The 17453-nt window shown below is 36.0% G+C and overlaps 2 protein-coding genes and 1 long non-coding RNA gene across 4 annotated transcripts; 2 read left to right on the top strand and 1 right to left on the bottom strand.

Moving 5' to 3' along the window:
• Nucleotides 1-1195: 1195 nt before the first annotated feature.
• Nucleotides 1196-6797, top strand: LOC132041190 (ubiquitin C-terminal hydrolase 22-like). Its single transcript, XM_059432015.1, has 3 exons — nucleotides 1196-2312; nucleotides 3160-3284; nucleotides 5654-6797. The coding sequence occupies exons 1-3, from the start codon at nucleotides 1351-1353 to the stop codon at nucleotides 6409-6411; spliced, it is 1845 nt and encodes a 614-aa protein (XP_059287998.1). The 5' UTR covers nucleotides 1196-1350; the 3' UTR covers nucleotides 6412-6797.
• Nucleotides 6798-9678: 2881 nt separating this feature from the next.
• Nucleotides 9679-17184, top strand: LOC132038945 (translocase of chloroplast 90, chloroplastic). Of its 2 annotated transcripts, none has more exons than XM_059429451.1 (3): nucleotides 9679-9745; nucleotides 11485-11616; nucleotides 14838-17184. In XM_059429451.1, exons 2-3 carry the CDS (start codon nucleotides 11490-11492, stop codon nucleotides 17105-17107), a joined length of 2397 nt encoding a protein of 798 aa, XP_059285434.1. In that variant the 5' UTR covers nucleotides 9679-9745; nucleotides 11485-11489; the 3' UTR covers nucleotides 17108-17184. The 2 variants fall into 2 exon arrangements, with proteins under 2 accessions (XP_059285434.1, XP_059285433.1); XM_059429450.1 differs by lacking the exon at nucleotides 9679-9745 and adding an exon at nucleotides 10478-10666.
• LOC132038947 (uncharacterized) lies at nucleotides 11379-14985 on the bottom strand. The gene is made up of 2 exons (XR_009410322.1): nucleotides 14845-14985; nucleotides 11379-11620 (listed from the first exon to the last, which is right to left on the bottom strand). It is a non-coding gene; the product is annotated as an uncharacterized LOC132038947 (long non-coding RNA).
• Nucleotides 17185-17453: the final 269 nt, after the last annotated feature.

Here is a 17453-nt window from a genome sequence, read left to right as displayed (position 1 = left end):
ACGAATCTAAATTAATTATGAGTTATGACAATGGATGTTGATATTGAATGATTAAATTGAAAATATATATCTTTTCTCCTTTACTTTAGAGGAAAAATGTTAATCAAACAGGAAACATGCAACAATCCCCTTCACTGAAATAGTCATGACACTGTCTCAAAAGTCGATATTCTAGAGTTAGTAATAGTCCACATTTCAAGCAAACAACTACATGGAAAAGGGAAGGAAAAAGTTCATCACATATTGACCTTGAGATTGTCGAATTAAGACAAATTTGCCTACAAATTATAGCAATCTCTATAATCTTCAACCTAATCTAACACCAACAAATCCAATTTAAAGTTATCACATCTATTCATTCAATTGAGATTATTTTTTTACAATGTCTATTCAAAATGTGTCTATTGAATAACTCGTGCAAACGTGACATAAGGTGTAATTTTCACTTAAAAGTAAGTGTGTGAATAATTGAAATGTACCGTAATTTTTTTTTCTTTCATTTCAAGTCAAATACATAAACAACCTCCTAATGTTGCTATGTCTTTTCATTTAGACACATCAATTGTCGTTATTTCATATTAGACACGTTTATCCAAATTATGTCTATTGAACACCTTGTGCAAACATGTCACGATGAATAATTTTCGCTTTTGTCTTTCTTCTCTAGCCAAAATAGACAACCTCCTAAAGTTGTACAACAACATACCCAAGAGAAAATCCCATAGTAGAACGAGAAGAAGATCGTGCGCAGCCCTTATCCCTACCTTGAGAGATTATTTTCAGTAGACCCTCGGTACATGAACAAACAACCTCCTAAACTTGTCATATTTTACAATTATAAGTGAATTGTCAATTTATTTGGCCAATTAAATACTTACACTTCTCAAAAAGAAAAGTAAAATAAATCACAAGAAAAATACCCCCAAAAAGAAGCAAAAGTAAAATTGTCTAATCCAATTGAAGAAAATAAAAAGTTTTCCCAAACAACCTCTTTCCTTTTTGGATCAAAACTCTCCACAAATACCACAAAAAAAAAAAAAAAAAATCACCTTCACCCCCCACCCCCACCCCCCAACACTCTCCTCCATTCTTGTTTCTATCAATGACTGAAAAAAATTCTATCAATGACTGAAAAAAATTATTCACAGATCTGAACTTAACATTTTGATTTTTTTAATTTTTTTTTTTAAAAAAAGAACTTCATACATGTTTGTTTTTTCATTTACTTGTTTTAATTTGATCCATGAAGTTTAACATTCATCTATATGATCTATTAGATTACAAAAAGCTTCACTCTCTAATACTAATTGTTCCGTTTATTCCCATTTTGCCCTTTCATTTCCATCTCCAATGTCTAACAACAACGAGAATCATCATCTGATCCATTCTTCAATCGGTAATACCCGACCCGAATCCGAAACGGAAAACGGATCTAGTACTGGTTCATGTGAGCATTTGTCGGAGCTCCGATCTAAATTCGGGTCAAACCCGTTTCGCAACTTCCCTAACTGCGTTAAGGTTAAACCATTTGGCCGCGCGTCAATCCTACGCGATCCTGCGTTGATTCATTGCGGCGCGTGCGAAAAAACTCCTCCACACGCGCCGTTGCGATTGTACGCTTGCGTCACGTGCGCTAAGGTCTTCTGTAACGTCCACGCGCCGTCTCACGCGCCAGATTCCGATCCTTCGCTCCACAACATTGCCGTGGACATCTCACGCGCCGAGCTCTACTGCGGCGCGTGCGGTGATCAGGTCTACGACCGAGACTTCGATGCCGCGGTCGTGCTCGCCCAAACCGAGGCGCGTGGGGAAGAAGCGGGCGCGCGTGGAGAGCACGCGCCTGAGAGCACACCGAAGAGGAGGCGCGTGGAGTGTAAACGGCGGCGCGTGGCGTACAAGCCGTGGACACCGGATGTGCAAGAGCAAGTCTTGATTGTCGGTAATTCGAGTCCATTTCCAAGTCAAATTATAAGCAATGATGAAACAACAACAACAACAACACAAGAATTAGTACAATGGGGTTTAAGAGGACTTAATAATCTTGGAAATACTTGTTTTATGAATTCAGTATTACAAGCATTGTTACATACACCACCATTGAGGAATTATTTCTTGAGTGATAAGCATAATAGATATTATTGCCAGAGGAAGAATAGTAGCGTCGTAACGAGGAGTAGTAGTGGTGGTGGTGGTGATGGTGCTAACAAGAATAACAACTCTATGTTGTGTTTGGCTTGTGATTTGGATGCAATGTTTTCGGCGGTTTTTTCAGGCAATCAGACCCCGATTAGTCCAGCAAAGTTCCTCTACAGGTCTGCATTTCGTCGTCTTTTGTTTGTTTGTTTTACTATATGTTGCTGCAGTTGTTTTGTATCTTGCTGTTTTGCTGTTTTATTTTTCGTACAATCCTGTGTTGAATACATTTCTTTTGAGCCGAGGGTCTATTGGGAACAACCTCTCTACCCCACAAAGGTAGGGGTAATGTCCACATACATCCCACCCTCTTCAGACCCCTTATGAGGTTACATTGGGTAACATTGGGTATGTTGTTTTTGTTGTTGAGATCATGTTTGGCTTTGTTGTAGGAACTGTTGTATGATTGCATAGAATAGACGCGAATAATGTATATATAATAGACTACACCCGCTCTGAATTCCCTGACTCCAAATTTTGGATCCACCTCTGGCTTAGAGAGTGATATTTAGTCAAAGGGTTCATTAGTTTAGGTTGGTTGTGCTCTTCTTTACTAATGATATCGGGACAAGATTAAATTTTAATTGTTGGAGTTGTATATATCACCCTTTTTACCTCAACAACAACAACTTACCCCGTGTGATCCTACAAGTTGGATATGGGGATGATGGGGTGGGATGTACGCAGAGTTGCAAACCTTACCCTTACCCTTACCCTAGTGGGGTAGAGAGGCTGTTTTACGATAGATCCTCGGCTCAAGAAAAGCGTTTTCACCCTTTTTTACCTCATAAACAAAAGTTGTGCATATCACCTTTTTCCATGAATAAAAGTGAGATTTTCTGGTAGTGTATGTGATATAATGCGGATGTAGTTTGTTTAATTGGATGTAGATTTTTTTTTTTGAGTATCTAGTTGCAGTCTATGTTGTATCTGATTTTGACAGATGTAAAATTTTGTCCGGAACAGCTGGTGGAAGCATGCATCAAATCTTGCAAGTTATGAACAGCAGGATGCTCATGAGTTTTTCATTTCCGTGCTTGATGGGATTCATGAAAGAATGCAGAATGATAAGGGAAAGGCCCAGAGTCCAGGTAAATTGTTTGTTGCGTTAAGAGTGTCTGTTAGTTGCCTATCCTTTCTCCCCCATCACCTAAAATCCCTGTTATTCGGGTATGTTAGTTGCTTTTTGGCAGTCTTTTTTGTTGTATGCATATCTGAACTTGACACGAGTTCTTGTACAAAATGCTGAGGCTATTTTCAATTGTGATAAGCAATGCTGTGCTGTAAAAAAAAATCTTTTTCAATGAAGTATGCTGTAAGAATTTAGGTTCTGCTGTCAGAAACAAAAGCCCTAGTACCTAATGCATTAAGTAATACTCCCTCTGGATAAAAAAAGTGTCCACTTGCCCATTTGCACACCCTTCAAGAAAATATCAACTCCTAGAAAAAAATAGGTAATTTGACTAAACTGGCCCTAATTAAAATGGCATTGGGATTTGATCACATAGCACTTAATAGGGGCGAATATGGGAAAATAAGGTTAATTCTTTCTTGATTTGATAAGTGGGCACTCTTTTTGACTCAAGCAAAAAAGGCTAAGTGGACACTCTTTTTGATCCGGAGGGAGTATATATCAAAATGAGTGTGATGGGCACACACACAAAGACAAAAAAAGAAAAGAAGCTAAAACCACTAAAGGACATCTAAATGTTTTAAGTATTTAGACATTTCAAGACTTCCAGAGTTTTATAGGCATTTTTTTATTAGTAGATCACCAAAATACGATATTTACATTATTTTTCCTTTGCAGTAACAAATTCCTTACTGTAATATGCTTGATTAGTAGAGTTAAATTTGAGAAGTCTTCAATCTTTCTCATGATACCATAGATGGAAAGTTTGCTTTTGGCTTTCTAGCCTTATGTTTCATAGACATATGGTAGTTGCAAAGTTTCTATGTGTTAGACTTGATTTTTCATTGTTATAAAATTGGTCTACATTAACCAGTTGGTAACCTAATTAGACCACTCATTGAAATCAAAATTTATTTTGCTGTAGAGTGAAAATATTGTTAACATAAATCTAAAAAACTCAAATAACTAAATAAGTGGATTACTGAAATTTTAGGAGTTACTTGCAAAGGTCTGGTACGTCAGCAGGTGAATTGTTGAATTTTTCTTAGAGGGAGGAGGGGGTGAAAGGGGCAATTTCTGCCGAAGTAGAATAATGTATTCAAGCATCTTGATAGGAACTTAGGATCTTATCTTTGTTGTTCTAGAATCTCATCTCTCATGGCGATCCAAGCTTCCGTCGTCACTGAAAAAGGACAGTGATATTTGACTGCAGGTTGTGGTTAGGTCCTTTCTTTGCCATAGGCAATAAACCAGTTGACATTTGCTATCAGGCTTAGAGATGTTTCACAAAAGCAAAATGATTTCCTCCTACTCTCCTGAGTAAGTCTCAGTTTGGTTAGTGTTTTTGATTTCAACATAGGAGTTTTCTTTTACTACAATAATTCTCGTATTAACTCGCACTTTTACTATGTTTTAGGGTCTTACTGTCAAGAGAGCTGATCACAACCTTCAAGAAAGCTTGAAGTCTTTACTAGGTTGACAACTATGCTTTGTCATTTTGTCTAAAGCCCCATGTCATATTGTTCTTGTGGATCGTCTTGGTACCTTGCATTTCTTTAGAAGAGCAATCGTTAGAGGGCTGACTCTTTAGCAGCAATTCATTTGTGATATGGTAAATTTGTTGCGTTAATTTTATTTAAGTTCTATGTTGCTTGGACTCTTCAAAAATGCCAGCATGTCGGATTCTCCAAAAGTAGTGCATTTTGGGAGGATTCGACACAGGTGCGGCAACATTTTTGAAGAGTCCGAGCAAGATAGCTCAAGCCATATGTACTATGATTGAGAAAATTCAAACCTATACTCATTCCTCTTAATTGGAGGATTAAGTAATGTACAGAGCTAGAACTGAGAATCTGAGATAATAAGATAGTCTGCTCAGTTTGCAAAATTTAGCTGAAACCTGGTTATTGCAGTTAAGTAATGAATACAAGGAGCAATATCCTATAGTTTTTAGTAATAGAGTTTTCAAGGCAATTAATGTGCCTTGCAAGACAATACTTCTTTTTCTGACTTTTTTACGTTAATGTCATATGTACTTCCTACTATGTGGGATTTCACTGGGTATGTTGTTGTTGTTGTCATGACAAATGTACTCCATTAATTTTAGCTACTCATTGTGTTGATTGCCTTTCCACATAGGACTATTGTTGTTTTGTTTTGCAATAGCTCAGAAAACTTTATGACATGAATAGAGTCTTTTGCTTTTTATGAAGTGTGTCGGGCATTTTAAGCGGTGTATATAAAGTGTGTTACTATATGTAACTTATTTGGAGTATTGCCTTTTGTCATTTGTGAGCTTATCTTACCGGATCTTTTTCTTTGGCGCAGGAAGCGGGGACTGTTGCATTGCTCATAGAGTATTTTCTGGAATCTTGCGGTCTGATGTCATGTGTACAGCTTGTGGCTTCACATCTACTACATATGATCCATGTATAGACATCTCATTGGACTTGGAACTGAGCCAGGGGAGTTCAACAAAGATGACATCAAAGAAGTCTCACAAAAAAGAAGCAGAACCCGGAAAGTCTAGCCAAAACGGTCGACTTTCTACGCTGAGGGGATGTTTAGATCATTTTACAAGACCTGAGAAATTGGGTTCTGATCAGAAGTTCTTCTGCCAACATTGTCAAGTGAGACAGGAATCTCTTAAACAGATGTCGATAAGAAAGCTGCCTTTGGTTTCTTGCTTCCATATCAAAAGGTTCGAGCATTCCGTGATTAAGAAAATGTCAAGGAAGGTTGATCACTACTTACAGTTTCCTTTTTCCTTGGACATGTCACCTTACCTCTCTTCATCGATATTAAGGAGTCGATTTGGAAATAGAATCTTCTCCTTTGACGGGGACGAGCAAGACGCGCCCTGTGAATCGTCCTCGGAATTTGAGCTGTTTGCTGTCATCACCCATACCGGTAAACTTGATGCTGGCCATTACGTAACATATCTGAGGTTAAGTAACCAATGGTACAAATGTGATGATGCTTGGATCACTCAGGTGAGCGAGAACATCGTCAGAGCTGCACAAGGATACATGATGTTCTATGTGCAGAAATTGTTGTACTACAAGGCTAGTGAAAAACAAGGTTAGCTAGAAAGAAACCAGCAGCAGCGTACTATTCGCGAAGTACCAATGCAGCACCCATAAGATCGGGTTATGTAGACATTGTTTGCCAAAAAAAGGGATCGAGCTGATATTTTTGTTCCAGAGCGCTGCTGTTTTGAGGTTTCGATTCTCAGTTGGAGTGTAATCTTAGCCTGAATTTTAAAGGCGCACTCTCCTACATTCAGGAAATTTTGGCAACAGAATATGTTATCCCTTGCAAAAGAGATAATTAGTGTAACCTTTCAATTTTTTGTGGCTAACCATAGAAAAGTAATAATAGCAACTTCAAGGAGAAGAAACCTGTTACACCTTTCATGCCTTTTTTCTTGGATATTCAAGTTTCAATCTTTTTGGACACAGTTCTAGTTTTAGTTCTTGTCCAGGCCCTCTGGCATCTCAATGCTATGTTGAGCTGCTGGTGAGTGGTTTTTTGAACTTTGCCTTTCATTCAGCAAGCAATGGATTACCAATAGATCAGCAATATAGCAAATTATATATCCAACATTCTGACAATTAAGGCCGGTTTGACAATTTTAAAGCACTATGGGGTCATTTGGTTGCTAATTTGAGTTATGCAAGTATTAATAATGTCGTGATTAGTTATGCAGGGTTTAGTAATTCATGTATTAGTTATTTTTATCTTCTAAATTGATGCATTTTCTGGTAGTTCAGAAGAAAAAAAATGACTTCTTCAGAGACACAGCATGTCATATTAAACATACCTTGAGACACTATTATCAAATATTAACACCCCTTGAGATATTATTATCAATTTTTAACACTAAATTTTTTTATCAAATTTTTAATGCAGATTATTCTCTAATTCAAATTTTTTTTTTATAAAATATTGTTCAGTTACATCTTCATTGAAAATATTTTTTTAAGAAAACGTTTGCTTTAGTGTCAAATACATGCGTCTCTAAAACATGTTTAACATGGAGCCTTGAGAAATGGGCAAATGGGTCCATGTTTAAAACATACTTTCTAATGTGGCTTAATGCATATTCGGCTCCCTAAACTTGCTCCTTTTTTCCATTTTGACACTTCAACTAAGTGTTGTTTCTATTGAACTCCTGAACTTGTCATCAAATATGTCTATCAAACACAATACGACTTTCATAGTATTCCATTTTCAATGTAGCAACATCCTAATATATATTCTAATTTAATTATGCCATGTTTTAGCTAATATTAACATCAATTGAAAGGAAAAAAAAGAGTAGCTCTTAATTAAGCTGGCAGTAGAAGAGCAGAACCAGCAGAAACCGATACATCCTTGACCTAAAGAATAGCTTAACACATGTCTAAAATATTACTTCACTTTCATTTCCCGAATTTAATTTTTGCTTCTAATAAAAATCAGATTTAGGGGATTTGATACGCGAACGAGGGACGGTTCGGGGGTTCGACGGGAGCAATGACTTAGTTAAGATCTTACGAAAATGAAAAAAAGAGACAAGTTTAGGGGGCCGCATATGCGTTAAGCCTTCCAATGTTCTATTATCTCCTCAATTACTAGTTATGTACATGAAACAAATTATGAATGTCATTTTCAAAAAAAATGAAAGTTATTCTCTAGTATTTATTAACAGTAAATATTGTAATTCTTTTAAAAAAATACGTTTATATTACGTTATTCTAGACTCCAACTAACACTTGGACAATAATACTATCTGATTTCCTCATATCGTGGTTAATCTTCAACATACGCTTTTGTTCGAAAAATATATTAATGAAACTACGAAGCGAAAAAAAATTTATGAAAAATATATATATATTTTTTTAATGAAACGTGGTTAATCTTGAAGATTATTCTTCGCTAATGAAAAAAATTATTTCTGAAAAAAATTTTACATGAAAAATATATATATTTTTTTTTGTGAAAAATACAAGTGCAAAACTTCTTTGAGCTTACACCTATTTATGTGTTGAAATATACCCAATGCATTGATAACTATTTTGGGTTCATATTTCATACGCAAATGTAGGCGAGATTATATGTGGTATGGATATGTATTACGGGGAAAAAAAATACTCTTTTTTTTTTTCTTTTTCGAATTTTTGGATCTTGCTCCAAAATATTGTGATTTAGAACTTATGAAGTGAGAGTTATGAGTTATCCATCTTGCATGTTGATGCCTTATTAATTTGTTGCAAGGAAAAGTGTGGCAAGCAACGAGCTGAACTACTCCAACTATTTATCAAAATACACCCAAACTATCACCAACTATATATCAAAACACATTTATATATCAAAACTTTGAAAATTCATAAAAAGATACTTCGATATGTTTTTAAATATCTCTTTTTTTTTTTTTTTCAATTAGTTTCTATAATTATACGCATGAAGTGTCATTTGACACTTTTTTAAATAAAAAAAAAAGAGTGTTTAACCATCAGATACTAATCCATATTTATTTTGATAACTAATTAGTGATAGTTTTACGAAATAACCCGAGAGTTATCTCGTTTTTTTTTTCAATTAGTTTCTATAATTATACGCATCGGTTTTTTGAAGGTGGACACCAAACACCGAACCAAACTAGTGTCATTTGACACGGTTTTTTCGATTTTTTCAATTCGGTTTTTTTTAAATAAAAAAAAGAGTGTTTAACCATCGATAAATTGAAATCAAAATCAAACAAACGGGATACACACAAAACTATAATCGTGACATAAGATTTATTATTAATAAATAATTGATGATAGTAATTAAAAGACATTCTAATTATCTTTCTTTGTTAAGGATATTTGATTTTTTCAATTAAAGTGGAAAATTAGGGATTCATATAAAAAACAATTGGTTTTTTTTTTTTGCTTTTTTTAAATTTAATCACAAAAAAATAATAAATACTCAAGTGTGTTTTTAATCATTATCCCGAAAAATCAAGAAAAGACAAAAACCATACATGGTTTTAGGGTGGAGAATGACTACAACAAACATCTTCATTGTGTCTTATCTCATAACAACCAAAAACCCACAAATCAATTTCGATCCATGAAACCCAAATTCTAAAACTCTCCCTTAAGTTTGGTACTTTCCCATATCCTCTTTTTCTTTGTTTTTAATACCCATTTCATTTTCAATTTCAACACCCTTTGATTTCATTTCATTTTTAATTGTAATTTTTAATTTTTTTTTTCAGTTTTTAGCATTTGGGATTTGCTTAATTAAGCAGATAAACCAGAATAAAATTGATTCTTGGTCTGGGATTTTGTTAATTTTTTGGGTCGTTTTTGTAGTTTTGCTTAATTTTGGGTCATTTTTGTAGTTTTGAGGTTCTTCTTTAATGGTGATTGGAAGTTAAGTATTAACCAGGTATGTATTTGACCACGTGTTCTTTACCCTTTCTTTTTTTTTTTTTTTTTTTTTTTTTGTTAAAATGCAGAATGAAGTTGATGATTTTTATGTAGTTTTACTCTTCTAAATCCAACTAGTTTTGCATTGAAATATAGTGATTGTTTTATTTGTTTCTTTGCAAGTTTATTTCAGAAAGCTGCCTTGTACTAAAATTAAGGTATAAGGCATAGAAACACCCCTAAACTATGGTGAAATAGCCATAGTTACCATTTTTTTTTTTTAAAAAAAAAAAAAAAAAAAAAACTATGGCGAAATAGCCAACTACACACCTAAACTATGCGGGATCCTATGAACCCTTGTGAACTTATTTTTTATATTATTTACCCAAACTTATTTTTTCGTAGTATTTACCTCCTTCACTAATTACCTAGTAAAAAAAATAAGTTAAAAAAATGAGTCTTAATGTCTTTTTTTTTCATTTGATTCTTTCAAACTCAAAGGACCAGACCCTTATCAAGTGATTCAGAAAAAAAATAAAATAAAAGAAGAGCTGGAGATCGTAACCGTAAAAGTAGGAGGATGAAGGTCTAATCGTTTAAGCTGGAAAGAATCAAATGCAAAAAAACATTAAGGCCCCCTTTTTTTAAGTATAAAATAAGCGTGTGTTTGCACATGCTGTGCTTTTACTTATTTACTTTGCTAGGTAATTAGTAAAGGAGGTAAATAATACGAAAAAATAAATATTAAATCCCAAGTCTGAAATATTAAAAGGGCAGCTCGGTGCACTAACCTCCCTCTATGTGTGAGGTTCGGGGAATTGGTGGAGCACATTGAGCTTACTGTATATAGCCTTACTTGGCATTTCTGCAACTGTGAAACATTAGAGTGAACTAAGATACTGATAGTATGAAGGAAACTGATCCACAGGATCAATACATGGTTAATCACCATATTTGGTTGAAATATCCTGGAATTGTTTTGACGTAGCGTTCTTATTCAAGCAGTTCGAGAGTCGTCCCCCCCACTTCGCCCCGAAAAGTAACTAGGACTAACTTAGGGTATGTTTAGTATGGACCAATTTTGCCATGTTTGGTTGGTCAAAAATTTTAGAAAACATTTTCTCTAGGAAAACAAGTTCTTAACAATGAGAAAATGACTTCCCTAATGGAAGTAGGGAAAACAAGTCTTATGAGTGTCATTCCAAGTTCATTATCCCCTCCCCACGCACCCAACGCCCCCAGCCCCTGCCCCTTGACTATCCCACCCCCGCCACCACCGAACCCTCACTCCCCATCTCATCCCACCCCCATAGTGTTTTGCTAGATTACATATAAATGCTTTTGGGATAATATTTTTTTTGCTTACTTACCAAACACTAGAAAATAAGTAAGAAAGCCACTTGTTTTTCTAGAAAACATTTTCCTTCATACCAAACCAAACACACCCTTGGTCACATAGTCACATTTCATTTGAACATTGCCCATTGTTTATTATTCTCGAACGTTAAGATTATTCTCTTTACCAAACAGGTCCAATCACAATCTTCTATATAAGAAATTTTATGTAGGTGTTTATTGGAGCATGCTATTACTTTCTTCACGCAAGTTCAACTCCTGCTTGAAAATGTACTGAAGGCTCTTATGATCAGTGAAGATGATGCAATTCTATGTGCATCTTCAGTTGGTGTTGTCACCTAACGTCTTATATTACAAGGGACAAGCTGAATTAATAGTGAGAATCATTGTCCTTCTGTGCAGAAAACATGATGAGCTTCAAGGACTGGGTCCTGTCACAGTTGATAACCAAGTCAGTGGCCTCATCAAGACCACTTTTAGCATCAGATAGCTTTTTATCAGAGGAACATCCTGATCAAGAGTTTGATCACCCTGGTACCTAATTCTCCTTCATGTACTATGATAAATCGTTCACCTGTAATTGTTTGCTATTTCGTTGTAATATAATTATATGTTAGTGTGGCAACAGTGTTTTGATTGTTTTCTAGCTTCAACATTTCCGTAGTTAATTTCTTGTTGTTGGTTTTTGCTTTGTTGTATGCTCCTAAACAGAAATCTTCTGAAATTTTACACAAGAAATACTCGCTCCGTTTCAATCAATTTGTTTGTTTGTCTTACTTTCCTTTTAGTCTGTTTAAAAAAGAATGCCACTTTCTATATTTATTAGCTCTATATATCTAACATTCTACCTGACATATTTAAGACCACAAAATTCAAAGGACATTTTGGTACATTAGGTACATGTTTAAGACCACAAGATTCAAAGGTCATTTTGGTACATTAGAGACATATTTAATTTAAGACCACAAGATTCAAAAGTCTTCATTATTTTCTTAAACTCCGTGCCGAGTCAAACTAAGACAAACAAATTGAAACAAAGGGAGTAGTGTTATTTCCCATAAAGCCAGAGCTAACCAAATGGCCTGATATTTGGTTATATTTTATAGATTCTATTAACAGGTGAAACTAAAGTTGTGGCACTTGGATCAGGTTTCTGACCAATGTATCAGTTTTAGAAACTCCGACAAGTTTAGATCGTGGGTAACTTTTCTGTTTATCTATTTATGTTGGTTTTCCAGAAAGTGATAGCATGTTGACCTGAAAAATATGTGGTGTATTTGTTATCTAAAGCGAAAAGCGCAAAAAAGCTCTAAAGTCAGCTGGGGCTTTAAGCGCAAATAAAGCGTGGGCTTTAATGAAAAAAAGGCTCAATGGTGCAAAATATATATATATATATGTTTAGCCCAAGACTAATAATAATAAGCATGGATAACAAATATATGGACAAACAAATTGTAAAAACATAACGATAGAGTGAAATATCAATTATCTGGTGTCATCTCTTCAAGAGAGGCTAATAGCAAGGAAAAGTATGTCTTAGAGCCTTGATGATGACACTGAAGCGCACATAAAGCGAGGCGAAGCGCTCAACATGTTTTGAGCCTCGCTTCAGGGCTTAAGCACACCTTTGACAACACTGATTTATAGTGTTTAGTACCCTCATGCATGATAGTTCTGTGCTTACTAGTGAAGAATCGGGTCACTTAGTGTTCTACCTAATAAGAATCAGCTGGTATGTGATTTGTGGATTGAAGTCTTTTTTAAGGAAATGGCTAAACCTTGAGCGGTAAAGGTAGAGGTGAATACTGAGAATAGAGGAAGTTGCAGAAATTTCGGGGCACGAAGTAATTCCATATTTAGGATCATTTCAAAGTTGAAAGGAAGAAAAAGCGTCTGTAGATTATATCAAAAACAAAGAGGGAACTACTTAATTACTTTTCTAGCATTTGGGATTCAAGTTGGGTTATGCTGGGTTTTATGTTATCTCCTTAGATCTACAACCATTTAAAAGAAACTCAAGGGAAGTATGAGATCATCTCTCTTTAAAATAGGTAAAAGAAGTTGAAATTGGCCTCAGTTTTTTATTGAATGATGTTCTACATTATCACATCTTATGCTTTCTGAAACTGACTCCAGATTTTGCCCTTTCATGCAACAAGGAGTATGGAATAACTTTTTCGAGTAGCTAATTTTTAAACTTTAAAATTGTTTCCTGGTAAAGTAATGCCATTTCACTTTAGGCTTTATAGGTTTTGTTACAATATAGAAGGAAATAAATCCAAATGGTCCTAGGCTTCGAATTGCTGAGTGAATGAGTTCTTGTTTGGCTGAAAGAGGAGAGCAATATATTAATTTATACTCTATATAATCATAGTTAATATCATTGAGCACTGCAAACCAGTCATAAAATCTTCCTTGAGATCAACTAGTTTGCTACTAGAAGCATATACAGGTCGAATCGGCAAATTACGGCTACAATTTAGACAAGTGATTTAAAAGCAGACTCTTCTGTTTCAGTAGTTTAAAAGTAAAGTTTTGGCTTTTGCTGATCACAAATACTGTGCCCAACTTAACAATTACTGCATGCTTCGCATTTTAGAGTACAAGAGTAAAACCAATTGATATTCGGTTTAAACCCAAATCCCACCCCCCTTGCAATCTATTTTATATGATGGTACTTGAGTCCTGGTGTTTAAGATGTAAAATTTGACATATAAAACACATTAGTGATAGTAAAAGAAAATAAATAATGGTGAAAAAGATAGTCTGATAGAGAAAATATCACGAGATAGTCTGATAGAGAAAATATCACGAGAGATGTCATCACGATCATTTTTTAAAATCAATAAGCAGTCTCCTAGATTCCTTGTTTGTCATCCGCATGTTGTTGTGTGTTTATTATTTATGTAGACCATTAATGTGTGCGCATCCGAAGTGCAACAGTTCATTGTGGTGGTACTCTGTAACTGCTATAATTCCATAATTTTGTTCTCAAGGCACATTTCACGCATTTTGATAGATTAGACACTTTCTTTTGTTGTGATAAGTAATAAATTACATACCATTACTGCGCCAAAGCTTTTTAGTACCTAGAAGATCTGTAGTTCCCTAGAATATTAAGTAATGCGAAAGCACAAATAGACCAGAATTATTATTGACGTGTGTAAAAGATAACGACAGCAAATAAAAACATGTACCATTGATAAGTAATAAATTACATACCATTACTGTGTCAAAGCTTTTTAGCATCCTGCAGATCCTGTCATGTAGTAAATTTTGTTATGTTGGGCTCCCTAGTTAGTGTCAACTGAAATAGCATCTTACTCTGGCATATCCTTTTGGACTTTATCGTTCGAGTTAACCTGATGGTGGATAGTTTTGGAAGAGTCTTCTGAATGTTACTCCCTACGCTTTAATTTGTTTTCTTAGTTTGACTTGGTTATCAAAAAGAAAGTAAAAAGGATTTTTGAATCTTGTGGTCTTAAACTAAAGATATGTAAAATGTTCCAAAATACCCTTTAATCTTGTGGTCTTAAACATGGCATGTGGATGTTGAAACTAAACAGTTGCCAAATTAGGAAAAGCATTCTTTTTGAAACAAACTAAAAAGGAAAGTAAGACAAACAAATTGAAACAGAGGGAGTATATAATAACACTGACTCATATGCACTTCACTATTAACTAATTGACTGTTGATCACCACATCTATCACTATTGTATCAAATCGTTGATGGCATTCTTTTCTCTTGGTTCAGCTCACACTGCTGATTTGGTTACAACAACACTAGCCAATACAATCCAATCTTCCAATGATAATCAGGAGAATATGCAGAATACAAATAATTTCCATTCACAACAAAGGATGGGCGAAGATTCTTTTCAGTCGGATTTCAGGGTTGATGAGAAGCCTAGTCCAGTGGTAAAGATTGAAGCCCTTCAGATTAAGTTCTTGCGCCTTCTTAAACGTTTTGGCCTGTCCGAGGACAACCTTCTGGTATCAAAGGTCTTATACCGGATCCAGCTGGCATCACTGATACGGGCAAGAGAATCAGATTTAAAAAGGGCAAATCTTAAAATAGAGAGAGCTCGTGTAATAGCAGCAGAACAAGAAGCTGCTGGCCGACCACAATTAGATTTCTCATTTAAGATCCTTGTACTTGGTAGAACTGGAGTTGGCAAGAGTTCAACCATAAATTCCATATTTGACCAATCAAAAGCAATAACCGATGCGTTCAAGCCTGGTACCGACTGTATTCAAGAGATTTCGGGAACAGTAAATGGCATCCGAGTATCGTTTATCGACACTCCCGGTTTATTGCCTCCCTCACCCAGTAATGTCCGGAAAAACAAAAAGATTTTGCATTCTGTGAAACGATTTTTAAGGAAATCTAAGCCTGACATGGTACTGTATTTTGAGCGCTTGGATTTGATCAACACGGGATACAGTGATTTTCCTTTGTTGAAGCTTATAACGGAAGTCTTTGGTCCTGCAATTTGGTTTAATACCATCCTTGTCATGACTCATTCTTCCTTCAATCTCCGCGAAGGAACAAATGGATATCCTGTTAACTACGAATCTTTTGTCACCACGTGCACGGATTTGGTGCAACATTATATTCACCAGGCTGTCTCTGACACGAAGCTGGAAAATCCCGTAATTTTGGTGGAGAACGATGCCAATTGTAAGACCAATAATGCCGGAGAGAAAATTCTCCCCAATGGCCAGGTGTGGAAGTCACAGTTATTGTTGCTGTGCATATGCACCAAAGTTCTAAGTGATGTTAATACGCTATTGGAGTTTGAAGACAGTCTAAAGGTGGGACCCTCAAATGTAGGACGATTGCCTTCTCTTCCTCATCTTCTCTCATCCTTTCTAAAGCATCGTGCTCAGATAAGGCATGACAGAGCTGAGAATGACATTGATGAGGCTTTTCTTTTAGACTCGGATGATGAAGATGAAGAATATGATCAATTGCCTCCTATTCGGATACTGACCAAGTCTCAGTTTGAAAGGTTGAGTGGTCCCCAAAAGAAGGATTATCTCGACGAATTAGATTACCGGGAAACCCTATATTTGAAAAAACAACTGATAGAAGAAGCCCGTAGAAAGAGAGAAAAGAGAGTTTCTTCTTCTTCGAGTGAGGGAAAAGCTGTGGATGATGAGTCTGAGGAGGGCCCACCAGAGCCAGTTCTGTTGCCAGATATGGCTATTCCTCCAAGCTTCGATTCCGATTGCCCTATCCACAGATACAGGTGTCTCGTCACCAGTGAACAGTGGCTCGCAAGACCGGTCCTCGATCCCCATGGGTGGGACCATGATGTCAGCTTCGATGGCATCAACCTGGAGAGCAGTGCAGAAATACGGAGAAATGTATTTGCCTCAGTTAATGGACAAATGAGCAAGGACAAACAAGATTTTAGTATTCAATCCGAATTTGCTGCGGCTTTCACCAATCCAGGTGGACCCACTTATGCGGTAGGTCTTGACGTTCAATCTGCCAATAAAGAGCTGATCTGCACTATTCACAGCAACGCCAAGGTAAGAAATTTAAGAAATAATGTCACCGAATGCGGTATTTCTGTAATACCATTCGGAGATAAGTATTTTCTTGGTGCCAAGTGTGAAGACAGTTTTACAATTGGAAAGAGACTGAAGTTTAATGTGAATGCTGGTCGGATGGGGGGTGCTGGGCAAGCAGCTTACGGCGGAAGCTTTGCAGCTACTCTAAAAGGAAGAGATTATCCAGTGAGAAATGAAAGTCTGAGTCTCTCGATGACAGTTCTATCTCTTAATAAAGAAACGGTGTTGAGCGGAAACTTGCATACTGACTTCAGAGTGAGCCGAGGTACAAACATGTCGGTTAGTGCAAACTTGAATAACCGGAAAATGGGCCAGTTTTCAATCAAGACAAGCAGCTCTGAGCGGATGGAAATAGCTTTTATCGCACTTTTCTCCATCGCGAGAGCCCTGTTGCGCAGAAGGAGAAACGACCAACTTGTTGAAGATCCCCTGGAAGCAGGATGAATATTAGGGGCCAATCAATTTTTCTTTAGACGCTGTCTCCAGGGCTTCAAGGTGCGAAAGTAATTTCTTACTTCTAGTCTTCAACTGAGAAGAAGCGTTGGAACTGCTGAAGAAAATGATTTACATATTTTTAGTGTAGAGTCTTTCATGAAGCAGTTCAGCGATGAGCGAAGGTTGCTATGTTTTCGTTGTTGTTAGATCAGTACTATCAAATCCAGGGTAGGTAAAAAGATACTTTTTTAATGTCAGGTAAAGTTGAGATGGCTGTAGTTTGTATCTGAGAAATACACTGTATAGTAGTGACTTAGAAGAGCATACAAAAGTTTTCTGCGGTTCTTGTAATAAC

Source organism: Lycium ferocissimum, chromosome 12 (genome assembly GCF_029784015.1).
Source record: "Lycium ferocissimum isolate CSIRO_LF1 chromosome 12, AGI_CSIRO_Lferr_CH_V1, whole genome shotgun sequence".
Lineage (NCBI taxonomy): Eukaryota > Viridiplantae > Streptophyta > Magnoliopsida > Solanales > Solanaceae > Lycium > Lycium ferocissimum.
Note: the sequence above shows the minus strand (reverse complement) of the source record. Positions and strands in the feature narration are given on the sequence as shown.